General features: G+C 44.2%; 1 protein-coding gene across 1 annotated transcript in view; it reads left to right on the top strand.

The window, feature by feature from the left end:
* Window positions 1–13,755, top strand: part of PDLIM1 (PDZ and LIM domain 1) — a 40,498-nt gene extending 26,743 nt beyond the window's left edge. The window contains exons 5-7 of the mRNA XM_028513854.2: window positions 6,554–6,705; window positions 12,671–12,788; window positions 13,222–13,755. Coding sequence (XP_028369655.1) covers window positions 6,554–6,705; window positions 12,671–12,788; window positions 13,222–13,408 — 457 coding nt within the window. The 3' untranslated portion in view covers window positions 13,409–13,755. The remainder of the gene's footprint in view (window positions 1–6,553; window positions 6,706–12,670; window positions 12,789–13,221) is intronic.
* Window positions 13,756–27,430: the final 13,675 nt, after the last annotated feature.

The following is a 27,430-nucleotide window of genomic DNA, read 5'->3' as shown; positions in this document are numbered from 1 at the left end:
TGATGTTTTGGGGCCTATTTCATTTTCTGTGTGATGACACTCACTCAATACTTTCCTAAAAGCGTAGGCTTCACAGATAGCAGGGCGTGAGCTTGAATTCCAGCTCTGCCTCTCCCTAGCTGTGTGATCTTGGACGAAGCAGAAAACTCTGAGACTCTATCTTATCATGACGTGAAGGTAATACTGACCAGCTCCCCCCCCCCAGGTTATTGAAGGAATAAAATGAGATGTTTAAAAAGCACCCAGCATGGTGCCTGACCCCCTGGTAGGTGCTCAGTAGATGCCAGTTATTGCTGATTTCACTGCCGTGAGAAACTCCATGCCTATCACTTCTGAGTACCAGGGGCTTCCCCCAGAAAGGCAGTAGCATGTAGATCGAAGTCATGGAGAAGATTTTGCTGTGGCTTACGGTAAGCTTCTTTCTTTCCCAGCATTGTAGCTTAAGTTCAGCCAACAAGTGCGGTTAATCCATCACCTTCCTGATGTAGCAGTGGCCTCTTAGAGCATAATCGGTTGGGTTCCTATAGTCAACACAAGAGTCCCGAGATACTAGTCCCATATTGTGTTTTCTGGCAGTCCCTTCATGTACTCGGGAGGCAGAGTTCCCAGCAGGTGCGGTGGAAAGAGTGGGAGGCATGGTGCTGCTTCAGTGGTGTGGGGGGTCGTGTTAAGCCTGACTCATGTGGAGCTGGATCAGAGGAAACCTCTGTCCTGAAGGCAGCTGTTTGCCCTCTGGCCAAACTTGTCCTCAGCCCACAGGGAACTGGCTCCGGAGTCTGGGTGTTCCTCTCCCTTCCCCCTGTGCCCATAATGACTCCTCTGGTTTCTTATTACAGGCCCACCGTCTAGGCCTTGGAAGACTAAAATTCAGGGAGCATCCTGGCCAGGCTCCCTTTCTGAACATGGTTATGCAGGATTACCCAGCATTGCACTTTTTGTGGACACGGGGTCACCAGTGTCCACAGGTGGGGGCCTCTCAGACACGAAGGGTTTTTCTGCGTCAGTGTACTCTTATGCACACCAACATAAAAACCAGGCATTAAAGCCCTGGCTGGCATAGCTCAGTGGATTGAGCGCGGGCTGGGAACCAAAGTGTCCCACGTTCGATTCTCAGCCAGGGTACATTCCTGGGTTGCAGGCCACAGCCCCCAGCAACCACACATTGATGTTTCTCTCTCTCTCTCTATCTCCCTCCCTTCCCTCTCTAAAAATAAATAAATAAAATCTTTAAAACAAACAAACAAACAAAAAACAAACCAGGCATTAAAATCTCCCCTACATCATTTCCACTTAGCACTTCGCCTCCATCATTTGGGGGAAGGATTCTTAAAATTAATTAAACTTTTTGTTTTGAGGTAATAGTAGGCTCACAAGCAGTTACAGAAAATAATAGAGATGTTCTATAGCCTTTACCCAGTTTCCCTCCATAGTAACATCTTGGACACTGTAGCCCGGTATCATAACTAGAATATTGACATAATGCGGTCAAGACAGAACATCTCCATCACTGCAAGGGTTCCTCAGGTTGCCCTCTCAGAGCCCCGCCCACTCCCCTCCTACCCCCACACCCTCCTGAACCCTGGCAACCCACTAACTGGCGCTCTATTTCTCTAATTTTATCTCAAGAATGTTATAGTGATGGAGTTATACAGTTTGTAACTTTTAGGGATTGGCCTTTTTTTTTTAACCCAGTATAATTCACTGGAGATTTCTTTGAATTGTTGACCTTTAAACATACATATCAGTAGTTGCTTTGTTCTGTTCTAAGAATTTATCTCTTTTTATTGTGGTAAAAACACATAGTATAAAGATATCATCTTAACCATGTAAAAACATATCTTATTTATTTATTTATTTTTAGAGAGAGGGGAAGGCAGGGAGAAAGAGAGGGAGAGAAACAGTGATGGGTTGCTTCTGCATGTGCCCCAGCTGGGGACCAGCCCTGCAGCCCAGTCATGTGCTCTGACCGGAAATCAAACCAGCAACTTGACACTTTCTGGGATGACACCCAGCCAACTGAGCCAACATGGGTCAGGGCTTTAAGCATTTTTTCTTTTAAATTTTATTTTTACTTTTGATTTCAGAGAGAGGAGAAGGGAGGGAGAAAGAGAGGCAGAGAAACATTGATCGGTTGCCTTCCATAGGTACCCTGACCAGGACCAAACCTGCACCTCAGGCATGTGCTCTGACTTGGAATCAACTGGTGACCTTTTGGTTTGTGGGATGACCCCCAACCAACTGAGCCACACTGGCTGGGGGCTCATCTTAACCAATGTCATGAAGCTCTTCCCCCATGTTTTCTTCTAAGTGTTTCATGGTTTCAGGTCTCCCATTAAGTCTTTAATCCATTTTGATTTTAATATGTCATGAGATAAACGTCCAGTTTCATTCTTTTGCATGGAGATATCCAGTTGTCTCAACACTATTTATTGAAGAGACCATACTGTCTGCATTGTGTATTCTTGGCACCCTTATTGAATATCATTTGACCATATATGCAAGGGTTTATTTCTGGGCTGTACAATCTGTTCCATTAGTCTAAGAGTTGTATGCAAGTGCCATACTGTTTAAATTAATGTAGCTTTGTGATATGCTTTGACACCAGCGAGTATGTTGCCTCCAGTTTTGGTTTTCATCCTCAAGATTGTTTTCATTATTAGAGGTTCTTTGAGATTCTATGTGATTTTTTTTTTTGTATTTCTATAAAACAAAAAAATTCTTTTGGGATTTTGATAGGGATTGCATTGAAACTGTAGATCACTTTGGGCATATGGACATTTTAACAACATGAATTTTTCCAGTCCACGAACATGGATGTCTCCCCATGTTTTGTGTCCCTGCTATACTGATCCAGCTCCTAGAGCCATGGGTGTGCTGTTCTCTGTTCTCCTTGACACTCTGACCTTCGCCCCTCCGTTGTCCGCAGCGGGCCTGTGTGCCACATGAGGCCTTCTGGCTCAGCCTCTGAAATTCTCCTCTGGAAGATCAGCTCAGGGGGAGTTCCTTTTTACATTCCAAAGACCACTGGCATCCGTGAGTGCCTGGCTTTGTCAGCTACCTCCACGGGCTGGGAGTGGCCCGTCTGTGACGTCCCTGGGGAGACAGGCCCTGTGGTCAGTCCTGAAACAGGAGGAGAGAATAGTAAACATTTAGGTAACTGGTGAACATTCAGCACCAAGTATGACTCAGGAAGAAACAGAACTAGGAAGCAAAAAGAGTGTAATATGTAGTTACTCCAAAGGAGCTGCATTTAATTAAACTCTCATACTTCGTTGCGCAGTTGTGCAGAAGGGGTTAGAAGAAGCTGGTGACTCCTGGCCTCCCACCCTCACGAGCTTTCCTCCCGGTGACTCAGGCTTACATATTATATTTTTGAAGCCTTATCACTGTAGAATTCTTTCCTTCATTGCTGTTACTATATATAAAAATGACAATGCTTTTTTGGCTTCATTTCTAATGTGTATTTTTGTCTTAGAATTATTTTTTAAGATATTGTGGTGTCATTTACTAATATCTTACGGCCTAATGTCTAAAACTTAGACATGGGGTATATTAATGCTTCAAATAAGGTAATAGATATTGAAAGTGCTTTGTAAATTGTCAAGCACTAATGGATATTACCATTATTTGAGAAAAATTGTGAATTGTTTTCCTTTTGTTAATTATGGAAATACTTTACAAGACTGTTTTCCGGAAAACTACGAGATGACCTTGTGGTTTGGGTTCTGTCATTTTCAGCATTCCCTTGGTGGCTTCCAGACATAACAACATACCCCAGAGAAGGGGGAAAAATTCTCCCTAAGCACATTCCAGGGTCTGATCTTGATTTTAAAATAGTTCTAAATATAGTAGAAAAAAGATTCATCAAAAATAATATACATTATTGTAGGGCAAGCTCAGAACTCAAGACCCAAGGAAAGAGTGAGGCATATACTCCAGTAACAGGGCTGAGCAGGTGGGCCAGTGGAAGACTGGGCTCTTGGTTAAAACTACTCTTTAAGCCCTGGCTGGTGTGGCTCAGTGGATTGAGTACTGGCCTGAGAACTAAAGGGTTGCCAGTTCGATCCTTAGTCAGGACTCATGCCTGGGTTACGGGGCAGGTCCTCAGTGCGGGGGTGCATGAGAGCAACCACACTCTGCTGTTTCTCCCCTTCTCTTTCTCTCTCTGTTTCTTCTCTAAAATTAAATAAATAAAATATTTTTTAAAAACCCAACTACTGTTTCTTTAAGGCAGCCCATCAGAGAGGCTCCCACAGCTCCCTGTGGGTGGGAGGGACAGACAAAAGCAGGGACCATTGCGGCCAGCCTAAATGATCGCTGATGAGTCTGTCTTCATACATGTGGACCTTCCCTGGCGGCTGCAGCAAAGCATTTGTCACTCCGTGGGGACTTTGTCCTCCATTGTGAGAACCCGACTGTGGTCAAAGGGAAAACCCGGAGCTCCACTGGTGCCAGTGACTCTGCTTCCAGCCGGGACTTGAGGATATCAAGTGCCCTCCAGGATGCTGAACAGGAAACAGAAGGAAAGGGAGTGGTAACTTGGGGAGTTACCCAGGGAAAACATATACCTCAGTTATCTTAGTAAAAGGGACTCTGAACTAAGGACACCATGAGTGGGAAACGAGTGAGTAAAACATAATCAGTGTAATGCGTTTGTACGTGTAACTGTGGCTTCAGCCTTAAGGACACGTGGTTAGATTCGATGAGAAACTTGGTAGTCACTGCCTCCTGCACCCTCACACCTGGGAGTCAGCCGGGCGGGGTGGATGGCCTGAAGTTTCTTACTCACGAATTACACCTTGTTTATGTACAAACCTACCTGTCTGCTTTAGTAAACTGCACCACCTTCTGGTATTTGCTTTTTGGCTCCCTGGGCACACTGTCCCTCTTCCTTAGGGGGCGGCAACTTCTGAAGAAGCATCTGAGGCTTAGAGGCAGGGGGTGACCTGGGCCCTGGAGGCTGGGCTGCCCCTTTCCCTAGCTTAGCTCCAGGAGGTCCTGCTGCCCTAGAGGATCCCCTGTGACCCTCCCTGCAGGAGCAGGGAGAGAGGGCGCAGCCAGGAGGAGTGATGGACTTGACCCACATCGGCAGTCTTCTCACTTCCCTAGTACCTGCTGAGCCCTGACGCTGTGCCAGGTACTGACCAGGGCCGGGAACACAATGGTGAACAGACTGACCGAGGCCCTGTCCTTGTGGGGGTTACTTTCTAGGGGGAGACAGAAAACACACAACTGCAAGCATGGAGAGAGGAGAAGAGATGGAGGAAGGTGCAGAAGAGTAAGGGGGTAGAGTGCTGGGGTGGGGTGGGCTGTTGCAAGGGGAGGGTCAGGGAGCCCTCTCTGGGGAGTCACATCTGAGCAGAGACATGAATGATGTACAGGAGCCAAGGGAGCAGTAAGTGCAGAGGCTGAGGCTGCTGGGTTCCAGGAGCAGCCTGAAACTGGTCTGACTAGAGCCGGGTGAGCCAGGGGTGGCAGGTAATATGTTCAGAGAAGAAAGCAGAGCTATCTTTTATGGCTTTTCCACTTTTTGTAAGGAATATTTACTCCAAAGGGGGTCAATTTGATTAAACTTGTATTGTGTTATTAAAACTGTAAATAGTTGGTTCTAAGTGGGATGAGAGCACTTTGAGGCGCATCAGGACAGTCTGATTCCTGTGTTTAAAATGCTCCTCTGGCCTCCCGTCGAACACGAGACCAAAGCCAAGTCGCTGGCCTGGTCAGTTGCGCTGATACGCAGCGGCGTGGCTGGGACGGGCCATGCAGGTGGGGATGTTGGGAAATCGTGGGATTCAGGCTGGACGGCAGGTGCAGCAGACTGGGGTCTCCCTCTCTCTCACACCTCTCCTTCCTGAGACCCAGCGGTTAAAGCTTTTCCCCTGGAAATGGGCCCCAGCTCTGCCTGACTCATGGTATCTGGGTTCCGACGGGGAAGGTGTGGGAGGCAAGGCCTGGCTTGCTCCGTCCCTGGGCCTGAGCTGAGGCCTCTGCCCCTGCCCTTGCAGTGGAACGGAACTTTACAGTTTACAAAAGCACTTGCATTTTTCACCAGCCCTGGGAAACCTGTGTGTTGTAGGCGAGGAGGCCAGAGCTCCTCACCACGAGAGTGATGAGTTCATGGAGGCAGAAAGCGCTCGGATGTCCTGAGGAGTGAGGAACAGTGACTTCTGCTCTGTGGAGAGAACACACATGGCCTGAACTGAGGGGACCCCGCCGAGGTTTTCGTGGTTACGTCGTGGTGGACATTTTCCCATTTCTAAATTTTCTTTTGGCATAACGTTGTTTATGTAATTGAGAAAGAAGCAAAGCATTCCCATTCCATGGGATTCGGCCAAAAAGTGATTGAGTGACTGCAACTATTTTGAAAAATAGCTTCTGACTGCAGTGAAGGAGCAGCCAGCGCTGACTGCGGGCACCTCGCAATCCTGGCGGGAGTTAGGACACACCTCCTTCACTAGGGTTCTGGGGTGTCTCTCCTTGGGAGGAGGTGCCTTGTGAGGTTTTTCCCCCCACTTCTGACATGTCTTAATGAATTTCCAAACATTCTTTACAGCTTAGAGCATTCTCAGTCTCCAAGTGGACTCGTCATTGACAAAGAATCTGAAGTTTACAAGATGCTTCAGGAGAAGCAGGAGTTAAATGAGCCCCCGAAACAGTCCACTTCATTCCTGGTTTTGCAGGAAATCCTGGAATCTGAGGAGAAAGGTAATCAGCTCTGTGTGTGGGCAGAGGCTCTTGCTGAAGTCCTAGGGTGAAGGTCAGCCATTGTGGAAGTGAGGGTGACCGCAGCCCCTGGTGGAAGGAGCACTGTGTACTTGGAAAGGCATGGCTTTTGAATTGCTAAAACCTGGGAGAGGGAAGAGAGAAGGAGGAAGGGAGGGGGAGAGAGTCGGAGAATGTGAATGAGCTCCCACCACACCTGGCCTACCCGTTTCCTGTCACGTGAACTTCCGGAGGCTGAGGTCCTGGCGAGCTTGACGGTTGTGGGATTCTGTTGGTCTGTCCCTTGGCCTTTTGCTTGGTTTGTGCCCACATGCCAGGCTTCTATGGTGGTTGACATGTGTGAGTGGGTGAAAACCACAGATGACGACAGGCAGAAAGAAAATGAATCAGCAGCAGGGTGAAGCCGGGTGCGGGGCTCTCCCTTTCAGGCCTTGCGGTTGTTGCGCTGCCCTCCCCACGTGACCTTTCGCAAGTCTCTGAGCCTTTCCAGGCCCCCTTTCTCATCTCTCAGTTGGGGGTCAGAATCCTTCCCTCTTAGATTGGTGTGAGGATCAAATGTTGCAGATTGCACCGAACACCTATCACCGTGACGAACACATAGTAGGTGCTTCATAACTGTTAGGAGGTTTGAAACCTTAACAAGAGGCTCCAGGCCAGCCTTCGCTAGTCCACGGTGGGAGCCCATGTCCGACGCCCAGGGCCACTTGTGTGGCTCAGCAGGTCTCAGGAGATAGTCTTTGCATTGCGTACATCCTACGCTGCTCGTTTATGAGGCTGCTTTTAATTCAGGTGGTTAACAGTAAAAACTGCCTTCGTTGAACAATGACAGTATATTTTGAGAAATTTTTGATGGGTGGGTGTGTTGAGGAAGGGATGCTTTTCTCCATTCTCCCAAGGGTCACCTGTGAGCAGCCGCCCTGATCAGGCTCACCTGCCTCCCAGGTGGTTGTTCTGGAGGGCCTTTGGATTCTCATGACTTCTCTGCAGAGTTGGATTTTGCACCCCTTCCTGGTCTCTGTGATTCCCAGCCCCGCACACTCTGCCTCTGTCCCTCTCTCTGAGGCACAGGTACCTAGGAGTCCTGCTTTCTGCTGCACACTTCTCTCTCCAGTGTTTCGGCCTGCGAAGAGACTGTGGGTGCTCCTGGGAGGAACACCTGGTGCTTCTGATGTGAGACCTGCTTCAGCCTGACTCCAGAGGGGTTGACTTGTGTGCTCAGGGCAGCCAGTGAGGGTTAGAGCTGAGTGTCCCCTGGAAGAGTAACCCCCTCCTCCTAGGAGTCCTTTTGAACCAAATGTACCCTATTAAACACCCCCAGCACCCAGGCTTCTTCCATTTGGGTGGGCTCTTTAGAGAAGTCAGCAATTTACAAGCATAGGAAATTAGGGGGAAAGCTCTTCTTTTAGGCTAAAAGGATATTGTTCTACCAGTAGTTCCCCCCTTTGCTTGGAGTACCTGCGCGGTTGGGAAGTTAATGAGCCCTACTCTGTGCTGAGTTCCACTCTTAGGCCCATGTGACAGATGGCTTGGGGGCCAGCCCTAGAGGATGAGTTTTGTCAAACCATGAGAAACCACATCTTATGCTGAGTGTGTGCAGAACCCTTCAATTAAGAGAGGAGAGTTAGCCCACTGCAGCCCACACTGGGACCTAGCAGATGCTGCAGAGCTCATCTAATCAAATGCCCTTGTGTTAGAGCGAAGGCCCTGAGGTCCAGGATCACAGAGCTGCCCTGAGGTGGCAGCTCCGTGCTCATCAAGATCTGGACTCCCTCCATCCTGTGCTCCATCTACCAAGCCTGTGGCTTTTATTTTCAAGGTTACCTCATGCTCCCAGTTGGCAGCCGGTGCTCCAGCTATCATGCCCACTTCAGGCACCAGGAAGGAAGAAGGTGGGGAAGGGCTAACTGGGGAGTCCCCCTTCCAGATGAACCAGCCTTCTCTTTCCCAGAAGTCCTATACTGCCCAATTTCATTTGGACCAGAATTTAGTCACATGGCTGCATCTAGTTGCCAGAGTCTGAGAATGATAGCTCTCCCCGCCCCCCGGGCTATTTTCCCAAAGAAAATTAAAAAATTTGTGAAAAAATGAGGGAGATAATGGATCTTGTAGTCTCTTCAGTGTCCCTTAATACATATTTGCATTGTATTTTTACTGAAAGGAACATTATAAATTCCAATCTAAACCTCCCCCACTTGCAGAAGGCACTCAGGGGAGGGGCTTGCTGTTATTTGAGATGAAAGAGTCTAAGCTTGGGGTGGTGTCTCATACCTCCGTAAACACCTCACAGGGCTATCTTCACCCAAGAAGGCCTCCGGTTTGTAAAGCAGCACGGAGTGGCAGAAAAAAACACCGACATTCAGGATCTGCCCATGGCCTGCTGTGAGACCTTCAGCAAGTTGCTTGTCCCTCATAGGCCCTTGTTTCCGCACACGTTCAGTGAGGCTGCTAACACCTGCTTCATGGGTGGTTAAAGCATTAAGGGAAGTGAGGCCCCCGTAGGTTTGCAGCAGGGTTTGGTGATAAACCTCCAAAGACTCGATGTGGGACTTCTCACTTTGAAGCATGCAGTTGAGGGGCATCAAGTACATTCATATTATGCTACCATTTTGCAGAACTGAAACTCTGTACCCACCCATTAGACACTAACAACTCATTGCCCGCTCCCCCAGTCCCCGGAAACCACCACTGGACTTTTCTGTTTCCAAGACTAGGACTACCTCAGGTGCTTCATCTGAATGGAGTCATACAGTGGTTGTCATTCTGTGACTGGCTTATTTCACTTAGCATAATGTCCTCAAGGTTCATTCATGTGGTAGCATGTGTCAGAATGTCCTTTCCTTTTAAGGCTGAACAGTATAAAATGTATATACCACATCTTGTTTACCCACTCATTTGTCCAGTGAAGGAAACTTAATGAGAGGAAACTTGGAAGGAGACAACATGGGCTGAGAAAACACATGGAGAAATCAGAGGCTCTGAGATAAGAAAGCTGGACTTATTTAAGGTGAGGGCTCATCGTGGCTGATGCCCGGGGTTCCAGGAGAATCCTCGGATGTGGAGTCAGATCACTGAAGACCACCAGGCGCTCAGCCAAGGACCATGAATTTGATTCAATAGACCATGTGGAGCCCTGGAAGGTTGTTGAGTAGTAAAGTGGATAGAAAACAAGCTGTTTTGCTTTTTTCCCAGAAAACTTTGAGATGCAAGGTTCACTTGGAAGAAGGAAAATCTGGGAAATTTTTTAGTTGCCCAAAGTCCTAAGGGTATTTTTACTGTAAGTTGGTTGAGAGGGGAGTAAAATGAGATTTCTTTGAGCTTGCAGTGTTGGCTGAATGAGGGAGAGAAGAAAATCAAGCCAGTAGGTGGCGCTGCAGGGCTGAACAAGCCTCGGCCAGAATGCCTTCATCCTACTGCTCCGTGCCCAGTTTTGAGTTTACTTCTCTTTATTTCACAAAGGGATGCGGATTCTCTGCCTACTACATGAGGCTCCCACATCCCTCCTTCCTTCTCTCTTTCTATCCTCTTGCGCCCCCTGCCCTTGCCTGGTGATTGAGAATGAGTTATGTGAAAAACATCCGAGAGACCGTGATGGCAGAGTTGGTTCCTTCAGTGCAGTTTCCTTTTCAAGGGGTCCCGCTCTCAAAGGTGCTGCCATTTCCTCCTTTTTACAGAGAAAAGGCAGCCAAGGAGGCTTCAGCCCCAACAGCCAGAACTTGAAGGAGCTTGCTTGGGATGTTGGGATGCATGAAGCTGCCCACCCAGGCCCATCTGAGATCACTGTAGGGGCCGGGGCCAGGGTCAGGGTGAGGTGAGGGAAGCACCTGCCTTAGGTACAAAATGTAAGGGGGTGACTTGATTTGTGTGCCTCAGTTGGTTGGGTGTCGTCCTGCAAACCAAAAGGTTGGCAGTTCGATTCCCAGTCAGGCATATGCCTGGTTGCTGGTTTGGTCCCCAGTTGAAGCGTCGTGTGTAAGAGGTAACTAGTCCATGTTTTTCTCCCTCCTTTTCCCTTTCTCTAGAGTCAATTAAAATTTAAAGGGGCACCAAAGACTCACTAATCAAGACATAAATAATACTTCAATGCAACATTTATAAAAAAACCCATAAAAATTAATACAAAAAAAGTTTACAATGAATAAAGTTGGGACTGTGGCCAAAGAAGGGAGGAAGGTTCGGGAAGGCAAGAAGGTACCTCGGGTTGGGGAAAACCAAAGCACCAAGGTGGTTGCCCTGATGGGCCTGCTGATGGCCCAGCATGGAGCCTGCTTCTCCAAGCCTCCCTGTAGAGCTCACAGCCAGAAACAGTGGAAAGCCAGAGCCTCCTGATCTCTACCTCTTCTCATGTGTTCCCAGGTGAACACCTGTGTTCATCAGTTCCCCTGTGTAGGGTGTTCCCAGCATTGCTGGGGAAAACCTGGGAGACTGCCATAAACACCCAGGCTGGGCCATTAAAATCCCAGGCTACTTTGAAATATTCCCTTTTGTGGTTCTCTAAAACACAGCCGAGTACCCCAAGTAACCCAAGCTAGCTCTCTCATCATATTAGTCAGTGGTGGGCTGCAGACACAAACACATTTCTTGCTCCTGTTGTGAAGGGCTGCTGGTCAGTGGTGGCTTGGCAGAGTTACGCCTGGCTCCATGCGTCTTCTTATTACAGGGCTCACATCTGCTCACATCCCATTGGCCAAAGCAAGTCATGTGGCCAGACCCAAAGTCTGTGGGATGAGGAAGTATACTCCACCAAGAGCAGGTTTTTTCAGCCTACCTGCTGTTGACATTTTGGGCCATATAAGTCTTTGTGGTGGGGTTGTCCTGTGCATTGTAGGACATTTAGTAGCATCTCTGGGCTCTACCTACTGGATGCCAGGAGCATTCCCCTCTAGTTGTGACAGCCAAAACTGTTCCCTCAGGTACAAATTCGTTTCCAGGTATTTATTTTAATTATTTTTATTTTAAAAAATTATTTTACTTATTTATTTTTAGAGAGGGAGAAAGAGAGGGAGAGAAACATCTGTGTGGTTGCCTTTCACATGCCCCCCACCAGGGACCTGGCTTCCAACCCAGACATGTGCCCTGACTGGGAATCGAACCGGTAACCCATTGGTTCACAAGTTGGTGCTCAAACCACTGAGCCACACCAGCCAGGGCTCTGGGTGCTTATTGAGATACTGTGCTAGGCTCTGTGGGTTGTTGAAAAGTATATAGAACCGGGTTCTGGTGCTTTATTAACTTGCAGTCCAGACAGAGACGTGTGTACATGGGTGATGAACATAACAAGACAACTAGGCCACTTCATGGTAAAGAAATATGTGATGTGCAAACCTAGCCAGCCAAATATATAGCAATAGTAGTAAAATTCAAAGCTTACCATTGTTGATGGCTGCCATGACACAGGGCTCTGCAGATGTGATGAACTGGGTTGTAGTCGGTTCAGCACCCAGCAACCAGGAGCTTCTTTTATACATGAACCTGACTTCAGGAAGGCTGCTCACTGTGCTCTGGCTGCTTGTTTCAAGCTCCACTGGAGTGACTTTGTTCTAGTGAATTGGGCTTCTTTCTAAATACAGTCTTTTGGGGCTTTACTTACTCTACCTAAGGCCTGGTTCAGTTCCCGTAGTGATGCTTGCATGTATTTAATCAGAAGGTCATGTGTGTGTTGAGTGCTGACCATGCACCAGGTACAGTAGGACGGCTTTGTGTGTGTTTGTAAATCTTTTTGTGCCACTGTGAAGGGGGAAAAAATCTGTTTTTTAGAAGAGGAAGGTGGGAACCAGAGAAGTTAAGTGACTTGCCCAGGATCACACAGCAGACTCAGGTCTGTTGGACTCCACTGCCCACAACCTTGCTGGAACATACATATAAATGGCTCTGAGAGAACTCAGTGATACTTATTGAAATCCTGCAGTGCTGCTATTCCTGACCAACCCAAGTGTTTTCCTCATTGTAGGGGATCCCAACAAGCCCTCGGGATTCAGAAGTGTTAAGGCTCCGGTCACCAAAGTGGCTGCATCCATTGGCAATGCCCAGAAGTTGCCCATGTGTGACAAATGCGGCACCGGCATTGTGTGAGTATCTGCTGTCCCCAGGCACTGGGGGGCCTGCAGGTTGAGTAAAATGAAAATATGGAAATGCTGAATGTTGCACATTTTCGGTGTGATGGGGGAAAAAGTCCTACCTGGAATATGGAGCAGAGAGGCCAGGTAGGTTCTGGGTCCCCGAGCCAAGTGGTGAAGGTTTTCCTTGGCCATAGACCCTTGGGGTACGAACATACAAAACCTGGAGAAGCAGGGCTGCTCTGTTGAAGTGGGAGAGACTTCTGGAAGGTTTCAAGAGTAATGTCTCTGGACCCTAGGAATGGGAGGTCCCTTTATTCATGGAGGCCAATTGGGAGGCCCTCATCTGCCTTTTGAGGGGCCTCTTGGGAGGATCCCCTGCCCTGCTGTGCCACCTTCCTGTGCTTGTCACTAATGGAGCCACTTCCCTCCCTTCCTCCTGCAGCGGTGTGTTTGTGAAGCTGCGGGACCACCACCGCCACCCCGAGTGTTACGTGTGCACCGACTGTGGCACAAACCTGAAGCAGAAGGGCCATTTCTTTGTGGAAGACCAAATCTACTGTGAAAAGCATGCCCGAGAGCGGGTCACCCCACCCGAAGGCTACGATGTGGTCACCGTGTTCCCCCAGTGAACCAGCAGACCTGCTCAGAACCCTCTTCTCCACGTACCCCTGCTGCTACTTGTTCTCTCAGTGCTCTGGCCCTCTCCTCTCTCCGAAGTTCTTGCTCACTCTGGTTTTATCTCTGCTCATGAAACGCTACGTCCCCGCCTTTGCCATCTGACTCGCACTGCTGTGTGATGCCTGCTTTTATAACACCTGGGAGATTGTCTTGTTCAGTGTCCCCTTGCCAGCATCTCTCTGCCTTCTCTTCGCCTCAGTTTGTCTCTGCTGCAAATGGATGGCCAAATTGGAACCCGACCGAATTTGATACGTCTGCCATTGATTTTGTTTTTGCTCAATAAATTTATAGACTCTAAGGCAGTGTGGTGTCCTTTTTCATGTGACCATGTACCCTATTTCTGGTCTCAAGCCAGATAAGATTTCTGAAATCTTTCCTCTTGTTTTGGATTTCCCACTTCTCTGAGGTTTGCAGGGCTTTTCCTCCAGGTCCGAGAAATCTGGCATCTGAATGAACCTGTTCTTGCATTTCTTTGAAGCTTGCTCCAAATTATCTTTGTATCTTTTGTGCTACTGTAAGATCGTCAGTCTTTTTCAGCTTTTTCTCTATTCAGTGTCAAGTAGAGAGATGGTCCACAAATGTTGGGTGAATTAATCTATAAATGAATGCTTCATCTCTATTAGAAGTAGGATGCAAACCACGCATGTAATTTAAAACTTTCTAGTAGTTACATTGAGAAAGAAAAACAGACAAAATTAATTTTAATAATATATTTGTAGTACCATATATCCAAAGTATCGTTTCAGTGCATGCCACTGACTGTTATATTGGATGACAACACCTTAACCTCAAAGCAGAGGCACCTTGGGTTTTCACTTCCCTTCTGCGTACCTCATGCTGTTGCCTTGTTGCCAGATGTTCACCACATCTCTTCTGATCGCCTTGTGCTCTGGCTTCCCAGATGAGCCATCCTCCACTAGGACTGCAGTTTGGAAGGCACCCTGGTGATCTCTGCAGCCAAACCCAAGGACCTATTCTTGTTCCTTACCGTTTCGGCCACTCAGTGACATTTCCATCACTGTTCACCTAAAGCTTTGGTTTGTATGATCTAGAGCTTTCTGAGGGCACCTTCTGCTTCTCTTGACTGCTGGGTCTCTGTTTCCTTACCAAGGTCAGGGATGACTCCTTCCTCGGATGATGCCTTTTCTTTGCTTCTAGAAAACAACCTGACTGAAGTTTCAGGAAATCTAATCAAAGACCTTTGAAAAGTTTTTCTTTACTTTATTCTCAATTGATGATAAGGCTGAGCATTACGTAAATTTCATCTGCATTTCCTTTTCCCCAGATGTTCTCAGTTTCTCCAGGTCAGAGGGGCTCAGATGAGCGGGCCCTTCCCCCAGAGCCACAGAATGACTGGATGACGGCATGAAAGGAGAGAGGTGTCTTGCCCCCTGCCCGGGATTAGGAAATCACTGGTTAGGAGGCATCTGGTCACGACTTTCTTACGTCACTGGAGGTATTTAGGACTGGCTCTCATGAATAGAGGCACTGGATAGAAAGCAAGAGTATTTTTTAGACACAAGGCTTTTAAAGGATATTTGCAAAAATTAAACATTCTCTTCCCTTGTGGAAATACATCTAGTTTGGGAGGATAAATTAGAGCCCTAATAATCTTTTGTTTTAGGAATAACGACTAGGATCTAGTAATTCCATATTTTCCTCATGGCCAGGTTACAGAGCCTTAATAAAAGGAATTTTTCAATCCCTCTAGAAGTTTGTTTCTTACATTTCAATGTGCATGGGAATCCCCTGCAGACTCTGCTAAGATGCAGAATCTGATTTCATTATTAGGTCTCAGTGAGGCTTGAGATTTTGCTTTTCTAGCAAATGATGCTGATGCTTCTGGGCTGTGCACCACATTGTTGGAGGCAGGTTTTCTAGAACACTGACTTTGTCACAACTCAGGAGTAAAATTAGGCTACAATATTGCAATTAGGCAATATTGGCTACAATATTAGGCTACAATATTGCAATTCACTTGACTATTAGGGAGTATATATCACAATATATTTTTAAAGATTTCATTTACTTATTTTTAGAGAGAGGGGGAGGAAGGGGGAGAAAGATTGATGTGGGAGAGAAACGATCAGTTGCTTCTCGCTCACCCTGTCTGGGGACCTGGGCTACATCCCAGGCATGTGCCCTGACCAGGAATTGAACCAGTGGCCTTTCAGCCTCTGGGACAATACCTAAATCCACTGAGCCACACCAGTCAGGGCACTACAATATATTTTTAAATTCAGGTATAATTATGAACAATAAAGTTCATAGGTCTTTGAGTTCTGATTGCATACCTCAATCAAGATATAGAACCATTTCCATTGCCCCATAATCTTTGCTTATGTTCCGCCCCCAGTCAATTTCTTCCCACCCCCAAACCCCACCTTAGGGGTAACATGCCCTAGGGTAAGCACAAGGTTTCCCAACATGCCCTCCCTTGCCCTCCCAATGGCTCACCTCCAGACTTCCTCAGGGTTGCAGCCATGGAGTGGATTGTTCTCTATTGACCTTTTGACCTGACCTTCATCCCAGCTGCTCTTTTGGCTGGAGCCATGCTTCATGTCACATAGGTCTTCAGGCTTGGTCTCTGAAGTTCATTGGGTTTCATGGAAGCATACCTTAATTTTCCTTTCAAAATGGAATGTGGAATAATTACATCAGGGGTGACAAATGAGTGAGTAAAACACTGGGTAATTTATTTCAAACCATGGCTTCAGCTCTAAGGACAGGTGTTTAGATTCACTGAGAAACTTGGTAGTCACTGCCTCCTGCACCCTCACACCTGGGAGGCAGCCAGGCGGGGTGGATGGCCTGAAGTTTCTTACAAATTACACCTTGTTTATGTACAAACCTACCCGTCTGCTTCAGTAAACTACACCACCTTCTGGTATTTGCTCTTTGGCTCCCTGGGCACACTCTCCCTCTTCCCTAGGGGGTGGCAGCTTCTGAAGAAGCATCTGAGGCTGAGAGGCAGGGGGTGACCTGGGCCCTGGAGGCTGGGCTGCCCCTTTCCCTGGCTTAGCTCCAGGAGGTCCTGCTGCCCTAGAGGATCCCCTGTGACCCTCCCTGCAGGGTCAGAGCAGAAAGAGCAGGGAGCAGGGAGAGAGGGCGCAGCCAGGAGTGATGGACTTGACCCACGTGGCAGCCTTCTCTCACTTCCCTAGTACCTGCTGAGCCCTGACGCTATGCCAGGCACTGACCAGGGCCAGGAGCACAATGGTGAACTGACAGACCAAGGCCCTGTCCTTGTGGGGGTTAACTTTTCTAGGGGGAGACAGAAAATACACAACCACAAGTATAACTCATGGGGAAGGAGGAGAAATGAGCAAAAAGATGCAAAAGAGTAAGGGGGTAGAGTGCTGGGGTGGGGTGGGCCATTGTAAGGGGAGGGTCAGCGAGCCCTCTGTGAGGAGTCACATCTGAGCAGAGATCTGAGCATTTCTACATATACAGTCTTTAAAGAAGATAAATAAATATTAGTCTATAATATTCTAAACAATTTTCTGCAAGTAAATTCCCACATTACCCTTTTCTGCAGATCCATGCTTTCATCTGAAATCATTTTTCTTAAAGATTTTATTTATTTTTTTAGAGAGGGGAAGGGAGAGAGAAAGAGAGAGAGAGAAACATCAATGTGTGGTTGCCTCTCACGTGGCCCCCACTGGGGACCTGGCCCACAACCCAGGCATGTGCCCTGACTGGGAATTGAACCTGTGACTCTTCGGTTTGCAGCCTGTGCTCAATCCACTGAGCTACACCAGCCAGGGCTGGAATAATTTTTTTTCAGCATGAAAAATTTCTTTTTGTCATAATTTTGGGGTGATCTGCTGGTGATAAGTTTATGCAGTTTCAGATTGTCTAAAATATATTTTATGTAGCCATTTTTATTGGTGTATATTTTCTTATTGATTTTTATTTTTAAAAATTATTTTATTTATTTTAGAGAGAGAGGAAGGGAGAGAAACATCAATGTGAGAAAGAAACATCAATCAGTTGTCTCTTGTACACACCCCAACCAGGAACCCAGCTTGCAACCCAGACATGTGCCCAGACCCAGAATGGGACCGGCAGCCTTTTGCTCTGTGGGACAATGCCCAACCAACTGAGCCACACCACTGAGGTCAGGGCTGTAGATATGTATTTGCAATATATAATCTTACGTAGTTTAAAGAAATCAATTATAAAAATTTACTACATTATTTTTCAAATATTTTCTTTCCCTCATTTTGTTTCTTCTCTCCTTCAAAGACTCTCATTAGACATTTATTAGACTGTTGAATATCACAAGGCACTGTGGTGCTTTCTTTTTTTGTTCATTCGTTGGTCTCCCTGCTGCAATTTGTGTAATTTTCTAAAATTTATATTCTTATTTAAATAGAGTTGGTATATAGTCTTATATTGGTTATGTTAGTGTCAGGTGATTTAACATTTTTATACCTTGCAATGTGATCACCCCACTAATTCTAATTTGTCACTATACATTTATGACAAAATTATTGACTGTACTCCCCTACCCATGTCCCCTCATCCTCCTGACACCTCCCTACGATAACTATCCCTTTGGCCTCGGTGTGTATGAGTCTGCTTGTTTTGTTTCAGATCCATGTATAACTTCTGTTGAAACTCTCTTCTGCTTTATCCAGTCTGTGTTATGCCCATCCAACACACACTCTGTACTCCGAGTATTGTAGTTTTAAATTGTGAAGTGTCTATTTGGTTTATTTTAGGGTTTTCTTTCTCTGCTAAATTTCTTTAACCTTTCATCCATTACCGTCATTTTCCCACATTTATCCTTATTTTCCTATACTCTTTAATGTATTATAGTAGCTAAAGCCTTTACCTACTAATTTCAACATCTTTGTCATCCGTAGGTCTGTTTCTTCTGATTAATTTTTATCTTGATTATCTGTCCTATTTCTTTGTTTCATTATGTGTCTCATAAATTTTGACTGCATATTAAAGATCCTGTATACAACAGCAGTAGAAATTAAATATTTTTTCCCTGAAGAGTCATGCCCTTTCAAGACAGAGGGAAGAGGTAAACTCTTTCCACTAATCACAAGTTCGGCTCGTTGGGAGTTAGGGTTCAGTGTCAGTTAGTTCCAGTTAACCATTAATTTCATTGTCTTAATAGCAGGATTAGGCCTCTTTTTTCATCAGGGCTTGGGATCTAGCATGTGAAACAACAAGGGCTTCCTTTGCTTACTAGCTCAGCCCCCAGCTTTTCACACTCTGGGAGATCTAGTCTTCCAGCTCAGTCCCCAGGGCCCCATACTTTCTGGGCGCTTGATAAAAGTCTGGTGGAAATTGGCTGGCAGTGAAGAACAGCTTTATGTCTAGGGCGCCTCCAGATTACTATCTGTCACTCTATCAGGGGTGTCCAACATTTTGGTGTCGGGCCACACATTAAATACATTGCAACACATAATCACCAAAAAATCTCATAATGTTTTGAGTAAATTTATAATTTTTGTGTTGGGCCGTATTCATAACCACCTTGCGCTGCATGCGGCCTGAGGGCCGCAGGTTGGACACCCTCGCAGCTCACTCAGTCATTCAGAATTCAGCTGGTTTCTTCTCACACCCCTGAGAAAAAAATGAATCATCCAGGAAGACCCCGTCCTTTTAGAATTGAGTTGCAGCCTCAACTCTCTGTTAAATAAATATGATCTTGTTGCCCTGGATGGTGTGGCTCAGTGGATTGAGTGCCAGCCTGCACACCAAAGGGTCTCTGGTTAGATTCCCAGTCTAGCACACATGCCCGGGTTACGGGCCAGGTCCCCAGTAGGGGGCATGCCAGAAGCAATCACACATTGATGTTTCTCTCGCACTCTTCCTTCCTCTCTCTAAAAATAAATAAATAAATAAAATCTTTTAAAAATGTAAGATCTTGTTGATTTTAATATTTGGCCTCTTCAAAGAGATGGCCCTTGCTGCTTTGCTCTCCTGCTGCCCTGGAATGGGGGTGATCCTGAGGATGAATCACCTACATGGGGGTTCTGTGCATTCTACTCTCTTCTCATCTTTGCGTATGATGAGCTCAGAAAACTCATCATTAGGCGAAGCCTGGGGGCCGGGTAGAGAAGGAAACCTACTACTACTAGACCCCCGTCCTGCATGCTGTGGAACATCACACCACACTGCACCGCTCACCCACCCTCTCCTTGTGTACTTCAGTCTTGGAGTTTGGAACTTGAGCTGGATTGGAAAGCATCGAAGCACATTGGGGAAGCGAGATGTCCACGTGGGGGAAGCAAGACTTCCCGGAACAAGGGTGTAAGATGCATGGGGGGGGCGGGGGGGGTGCCTGATGAACATTCGTCAGTGGGAATGACAGCGGGGAAGGTTTTCGCGTGCTTTTCTGATTTTGTAAAAAGCAAATCTTGGAAAGACTAAAAGAATACATTTTATATCTGGAATTTTACAAATAAAGATGGCTATTATAATGGAAAAAACATGATTTTGCCGCTTACCTAGTGTTTTCTTGACGTTCTTGTGGGAGCCATACATAGTCTTTTATGACTTCATCGTTTGTCCCATTTAGACTCAAGTATGGCCCCTCTACCCCCAATCCACTTTATAAAAGTTTAAACAGAATGTCATGGAGGTATAATGTTTTTAATGCCTTTCCACAATCAGTTACAGGGCAGTGTTTTCTAACAGAATGATGGGTGTTAGCTCTCCGTGAGTACTTTATGTGGAAATTATTGAATTGACATCACCTCATCCCTCTGGAGCATAACACAAGATGCATTTGCCACTTAAAAGATTGTATTTGTGTGACCAGGCACATATTTGCTTGTTTCTCCCTGGGCCATGCCTGTGATGACTTTGTGCCATCAGACCAACTGTAGGCCCTTCAAATGGATTTAGTTGTCTTGGTACCTGTTAGAACAAACCTTAGCAAGTGTGGTTTCTCTTTAAATAAAAAAATTAACCACACAGACTTCTTTACTTACTCACTGATTAGTTTTTGTGTATATTTTAAGGAAAGATGTACCACAGAACAGTTCGGGAATATACACAAATACCAGGGTATAAATGTGTGCATTTAACCATCACTGCTTCCTCTTTGCTCACTGTCAATAATTTGGTTCCAGCTTCATGACTGATTACCTGAGAACAATGAATTCATATTGGATGATGGGCTAAGACTTTGGTGGTAATGATTTAACCCCTACCGCCAGCTCTAGTGACTTACACATTGTGCTTGCCCAGGAGAGGGCCTAGACTCGACTCAGGCTTTGATTGTTGTGTTGCTTTTCAAATTTTCCCTTCACTTTTTTTCAGGTCTCATTCTTCAGTCTAAAGGAATGAAGAGACAGGGTGAAAGTCAGTTTTTAGTCTGACTAGTGTAATAGTCTTACTTTATGGGTACACATCTCTGAAATAAACTTCCTTGTTCTTTATAAATTTGTCTATCAGATAAAGGAGTTGAGCTAAATTATGGACAAATTTTAAAACATGCAAACTCACTGTGGTCGTGGCAATATCCTGCAGTTCTACAAGATGATGTGCCTTCTCTTAGAAAAGCAGAACTTTCAGCCTGAGTGGATACCTTTCCTAGAAATTTGATTTTTTTTTATTCATTGAAATAAGGAAACATGACCCTTTCTTTTTCTTCCTTTCCTTACCTATTGCAGTTTGAAAACAAAACAAACAAAACATTTTATTTTACTTTTTTAAAATAAAACGTGAGAGTAAAAAAACTTCTTTTACTACTTTTAGTAATTTCTACTCATTTTTCTTTGTTTTTCTTCTACAGCAATATGGCTTCTTTCTGACTTGTAATTTTTCGGATATCTGACCTCATCTTGTTTGTCTTTCTTTGCTCTTCTCCTCCTGGGACCTACACTCAATTATTTCAACTTCTCAGTGTATGAAAGGGCTTCCCCTCTTCTTTCTTATGTTAATGCTTATTGCCTCCAGGCTTTGTAAACAGCTGTGAATCTGTGGTGATAGTTTAATTACTATGTATAAGGATTTAAAAGAATAGCTTCTTTTAATATTTTTCTTTTGCCTTGCATATAGCTTTTGGTTACAGAATAGCATAGATAAAGGCAGGGTGTGTAAAGGAATATCTGGGAGACATTATTAAACGAGCTAGGATGGCTCTTCACCGTCTTTTCTTCTTGCCAGTAGCCACAGCCATGACATTGAGCTGGGCAGTCTCCGGGTACAAGGTCTACCCCAGATGCAGCCAGCACCCATGGGAAGGTTTTCCAATTTCTTAATACAAAAATGTGAGCTGGCATCCTTTTCCTAGAGGAATCCTTGACATAAGCTGGGTTGCCCTCTATGAAAGTGCACTTTTAAAAGGGACAGTCAGAAGAAATTAAAAAGAAAAGAACCGTGCCCTGGCTGAGGTAGCTCAGCTGGTTGGGCATCCTACTGCAAAGCCAGGGATCCATGGTTTGGACCTGGTCAGGGCACATGCCCAGCTTGTGGGTTCAGTGCCCTGTTGGGGCAGGTGTGAGAGACAACAGGTTGATGTTTCTCTCTTGCATCAATGTTTCTCTCCCTCTCTCTCTCCCTTCCCCTCTCTCAAAAAATAAATAAAATGTTTTTTAAAGAAGTCAAATTCCAGAGGGCAGTCAAATTCCAGGGGGCCATCACTGGTGTACTTCTTGCTCATATAAAGGAGGAGAGGAATCAGAAATCTGGAGTTAGGAGGCTCCAGAGTACCAGCTATCAGGGTGGCCAAGGAAGCAAAACAGGCTAAGTAAGCATCTAAAAAGACAGTGGCTTCCACAAACACAGCACCTGAGCAAAGTATGTGAAGCCTGTGAAGGTTTCTGCTCCCCATGTTCATGGAAAACATTAAGTTGGCAGATCATATTTTTAAATAAAGACCTGACTTTAAAATAAATAAGTAAGTAAGTAAGTAAATAAATAAATAAGCAAGCAAGCTAGGATGGACCAGTTAATTGAGGTTTGAGGGGAAAATGATGCTTGATTTCATGCACATTAACTTTTTGGTGATAATAGCGTTCTTTCAGTGGATATCCCTTTAGCAATTTTAAAATTAATAGGACTTTGACCTCAAGGACAGAATTACAGTGTATGCTTTAGTCCTTAAAATTTTTTTTCACTATTTGCTCCACTCTGTGATCCTGCTTTTTTTCCTGAGCTACGCTGCCTGCAATGTGATCTACTCCTATATTTTGGTTCTAAAGATTAGAATTGTATTAATTCAATGGAGAAATTAATTGGAAACATCAGGACTCTGAGCTTACCTTGGAGCCACAGCAAGGCCAAGACACTTTCTTCCTAAGCAATCATTCGTGTTCTCATTTTTCTCAAGTGTAAAATTTATCTAGATTTATCTCTGCTATCTAGTGTTTTTTAAGTATATTTTATTAAAATAAGGAAATAAGGAATTTTATTAAATTGTTTCTAAGGTCTATTCCAGCTCAATTATTCCTACATTTTCTTCCTTCTTTGAAGAGAAAAATGGCCAAACATATGAACCCCCAGAAAAGTTGCATAGGCTGAGCTAAGATGCGAGTTTCTTACACCAAGTGATGGCTCTGAAGAGAGACAGCGAGAAAAAGACAGAATCTAAGATATATACGTATATAAACTATTTTAAAATTGACTCTTCTTCCAGGACTGGAAATGTCCTGAGGGCACTGTTTATCAGGTATGGGAGTGGACAGCTGATGACCGTATTTCTTAGAAATCAAGTTCTCTGACTCTTTGAACCCAGGATTTCTTCAGTTCTAAAGATGACAAAAGGACAAACTTTTCTGAACTCTCATTTTTATTTGCCCATGGTGAAATCAGTGACCAGTAACAGTTTACTTTCTAATCAAATATTTAATGCCAAAGTAAGATTGCAAGATACATAATAATTGCTCAACAAATGTTCGTGGAATATAATTAAATTGAAATACTTTCCAATGCAGAGTTCACTAGTCATATAACCTGAGCTGGAGTTCTTACCATGCCTTAGAAGTGGAAATTTGGATGAATTCCATCGGTTCTGATTCTAATTTTCCTCTGAAAAGTGAATTAAAAAATACCTGTCCCATGGATTGATTATGAGATTCAAATAAGATGTTCACAATAGTGCTTCATAAACTTTACAGAAACCTACGCATAAAAGGTATTATTCTTTTTGAATTAAAGAAAGCATTTTATTTTCTTTTAAAAAACACATTAAGGTTCTCGGCACTTTATATAAAAATCTAATAGTGGTTTTACAGAATGCTTTTAAAAGGTCTTTTTATGTGGTATAAAGTGGAATTTTAATTTTATCAGATGCTGATCTAAATATATTATGTTCTTGTCTGTGGAATCTGGATACGATGGTCTTTGTAGACTGAGGTAATTTTGATGTAGTTAGTTCCCCACACTCCAACTTAAACTCAAATACCAGGTGACAGCTTATTAGACTTGCTTCTCTGCCAAAAGAGAGGCCATGGAGGGATGATCTTTTTTCACAGGAATGCCCTGCTGACTTCCTCTAAGGTGGACTCTTCCCACTGCAGGGCTGAGCGCACCTCATCAACAGCTATACAGAAGATAACAACAGTGGGAGTCCTGTGTTGTGTCCACATCTCCATGGCTCCTAAGATGGGAACTTCTTTCCCTTGGGCTACTGTAGTATCAGCACTCATTTCTTCTTGTTTTTTGTTTTTGTTTTTGTTTTTTTTAATCTTCACCTGAGGACGTGCCCATTGATTTTAGAGAGAGAGGAAGGAAAAGAGAAAGAAATATTGATGTAAGAGAGAAACACTGATTAGTTGCTTTTTTTTATCTGCCCAGACCAGGCCTGAGCCACCAACCTAGGTATGTGCCCAACAGGGAATCGAACTGGCAACCTTTTTGTTTGCAGGCATAAGAACAATATAAACTAACAAGCAAAACAGAAACAGACACGGAGAACAGAACTGATGGTTGCCAGAGGGGATGAGGGTTGGAAGACTGAGTGAAAAAGATGAAGGAATTGAGAAGAACAGAATGACGGGTACAACATAGTCGGGGATGTAAAGTGCAGCATAGGAAATAGAGTAAATAATATCATAAATAAATAAATAAATAAATACATTTTAAAAATATTTTTAAAAAAAACTTCCTTCTTGTGAATTACCTTGTAGGTTTTATTTGGAGAATGCTGTAAGCAGGAGAATACATGGAGGCGGGAATTAATAAATATATTGGACTGGATTAGAGAGTTTTGTTTGGGAAAACACATAAATTTTATTTTAGGCTTGCTGAGTTTATAGTGATGGTGGCATGTCTAGGTAGTTCCAATACATAAAAAAAGTTTGGAGTTAGCCCTTTTCAGTGATTTTAAACAGTCAACTTGAGATTTAAATGAAAATTCTACTCTAACTTTTAATTCATATTGTTTTTAGCATCTCCCTGTGATCCTTCTTTCCTTCTGAGCTGTTCTCCCTGCAATGTGATCTGCTCCATTATCTTCTTGAACCATTGTAAGAACAGTGATGGGCAATTTCTAAACTTGAGAAACAGTTTTCATGAAAACTTCAGAATTATCAACACCATCTGGATACAGGGAAAATCAAGGTTCTCTTTAGGAAATAATTATGTGACTAATCTATTGTTCATGCCTACCCCATCCCTTTGCCCTACTTCAAAATGGCTGAAGTATTTATCAGACTATCATTTATAACCAATTAGTGAGTTATCAAATTAATTCAGTGTGTTAAAATTAAATTTAAAACATGAAATATAGAAATAAAAAGAAAAATGTTATAGTGCATCATGATAACAAGGTATTTATTTGAGAAACTTTTTTCTGATTTTTACACATATAGATGAAGAGAGTGGTGGTGGAAAGTATATGTATTTCTTACTATTGTACAATACATTGTCAGATGATGTATATCATAGTGGTCTATCTTATACAATCATAACAACTAAAATCCTCTGTGGATCATAAGGGCATGAGATGTTCTACCTGTAAAAGACCCTGGTGAAGAAATAGTCAATTCCCAGTTTTCTAGAACAAGAACTATCACTCACGGATATGACGCATATTTTCCAAAGTAGCCTAGCCAAGACAAAGAATGAGCTTGAGCTGGAATCTAGATTTCTCCATTCTCTATCTAGTTTGCTACAGGCTATTAGCCTGAATAAAGCGTTTCAGTGCCCACCAAGGGTATTATTAAATCATGAAGGTACTGGCTAAGGCAAAGTCAGTACATTCTGGGACTGGGAATGCCCAATGAATAAGGGTAAAATGTGCACAGTCTTCAGGGTGTAAATGCCTAAATAAAAATAAGATAAGTAATTTGGGCATTCTCTTAATCTTCCTGATGCCCTCTTTATTCATTACAAAGCAAGGGCAAAAAGCTACAAACCTTTTAGATGCCTGTAGAAATATGTGTAGGGCAACCTGCGAAGAACACTGGCTTCTTGCTCTGTCACTAGTTTGGTCTTAGATTGGTGGACTAACCTTTCTGGAGCTCAACAGCCCCATTTGGAAAGAGGTGGTATGCTCCTGAATTCTTTCAAAGATTTATGGTTAGGAAATGAATGTAAATAGTTTTGGAATTGCTTTGTCACTTGAGAGTTCTGTAGCTGTCCATTTTATCAGTTCCCTCTCTTTCAGGCCTTATTCATCTTTACTTACTCAACATATAGCACAGTCTCTTGTATGCATATTAGGCCTGTAAAAGTTGGCTGAATGAATTAATGAATGGTTTTTATTCTTTCAGCTCTTCAATGCTTTCCCTTTTTAAATACATTATCTCCCAGGAAGTCATAATGAATTATTTTAAAACATTGCTGAACAGAATACATTTATTTTGGAGAAAGTAAAAGAACACCAGGAATCCCTGGACCTCAATAATCCTCAAGACTTTATTGACTACTTCCTGATTAAAATAGAAAAGGTATAAATGACCATGCAACTTCATCTTTGTGGGTGACGTGACTCATGGATTAGTTTTTAACTTTCCTGTGAAATTGGGATATTTATTTTATTTTATTTTTATTTTATTTTTTTTATTTCAATCATTGTTCAAGTACAGTTTTCTCCCCCCTACTCCCGTTCCAGCCCCTCCACCCAACCCTCCCCCCTTCCCCCCATTACCCCCCACCCCTAGTTTTTGTCCATGTGTCCTCCTAATTTGTTCCTGTAATCCCTACCCATTCCCCCCTGAAATTCCCTCTTCTCTCCCCTCTGGCCACTGTCAGACTATCCCCTATTTCAGTGTCTTTGGTTATATTTTGCTAGTTTTTTGTTTTGTTTTGTTTTGTTGTTTAGATTCCTGTTAAAGGTGATATCATGTGGTATTTGTCTTTCACTGCCTGGCTTGTTTCACTTAGCATAATGCTTTCCAGCTCCATCCATGCTGTTGCAAAGGGTATGAGCTCCTTCTTTCTTTCTGCTGCATAGAATTCCATTGTGTAAATGTACCATAGTTTTTTGATCCATTCATTTACTGATGGGCATCTAGGTTGCTTCCAGCACCTAGCTATTGTAAATTGTGCTGCTATGAACATCGGGGTGCAAAGGTTCTTTTGTATTGGTGTTTTAGTGTTCTTAGGATAGAGTCCCAGCAATGGAATTGCTGGGTCAAAAGGCAGATCCATTTTTAGTTTTCTGAGGAAGTTCCAAACTGCTTTCCATAATGGTTGTACCAGTCTGCAGTCCCACCAACAGTGCACTAGGGACCCCGTTTCTCCACATCCTCTCCAACACTTGTTGTTTGTTGCTTTGTTTATGATGGCCATTCTGACTGGTGTGAAGTGGTATCTCATTGTGGTTTTAATCTGCATCTCTCTGATGGCTAGCGATATTGAACATCGCTTCATGTGTCTTTGGATTTTCTGTATGTCCTCCTTGGAGAAGTGTCTGTTCAAGTCCTTTGCCCATTTTTTAATTGGGTTACTTGTCTTCTTAGAGTGGAGTTGTGTAAGTTCTTTATATATTTTGGAGATTAAACCCTTGTCTGAGGTATCATTAGCAAATATGTTTTCCCATACAGTTGGTTCTC

This window comes from Phyllostomus discolor, chromosome 5 (genome assembly GCF_004126475.2).
Source record: "Phyllostomus discolor isolate MPI-MPIP mPhyDis1 chromosome 5, mPhyDis1.pri.v3, whole genome shotgun sequence".
NCBI classification, from domain to species: Eukaryota; Metazoa; Chordata; class Mammalia; order Chiroptera; family Phyllostomidae; genus Phyllostomus; species Phyllostomus discolor.
This window is presented reverse-complemented; position numbering and strand designations above follow the sequence as displayed.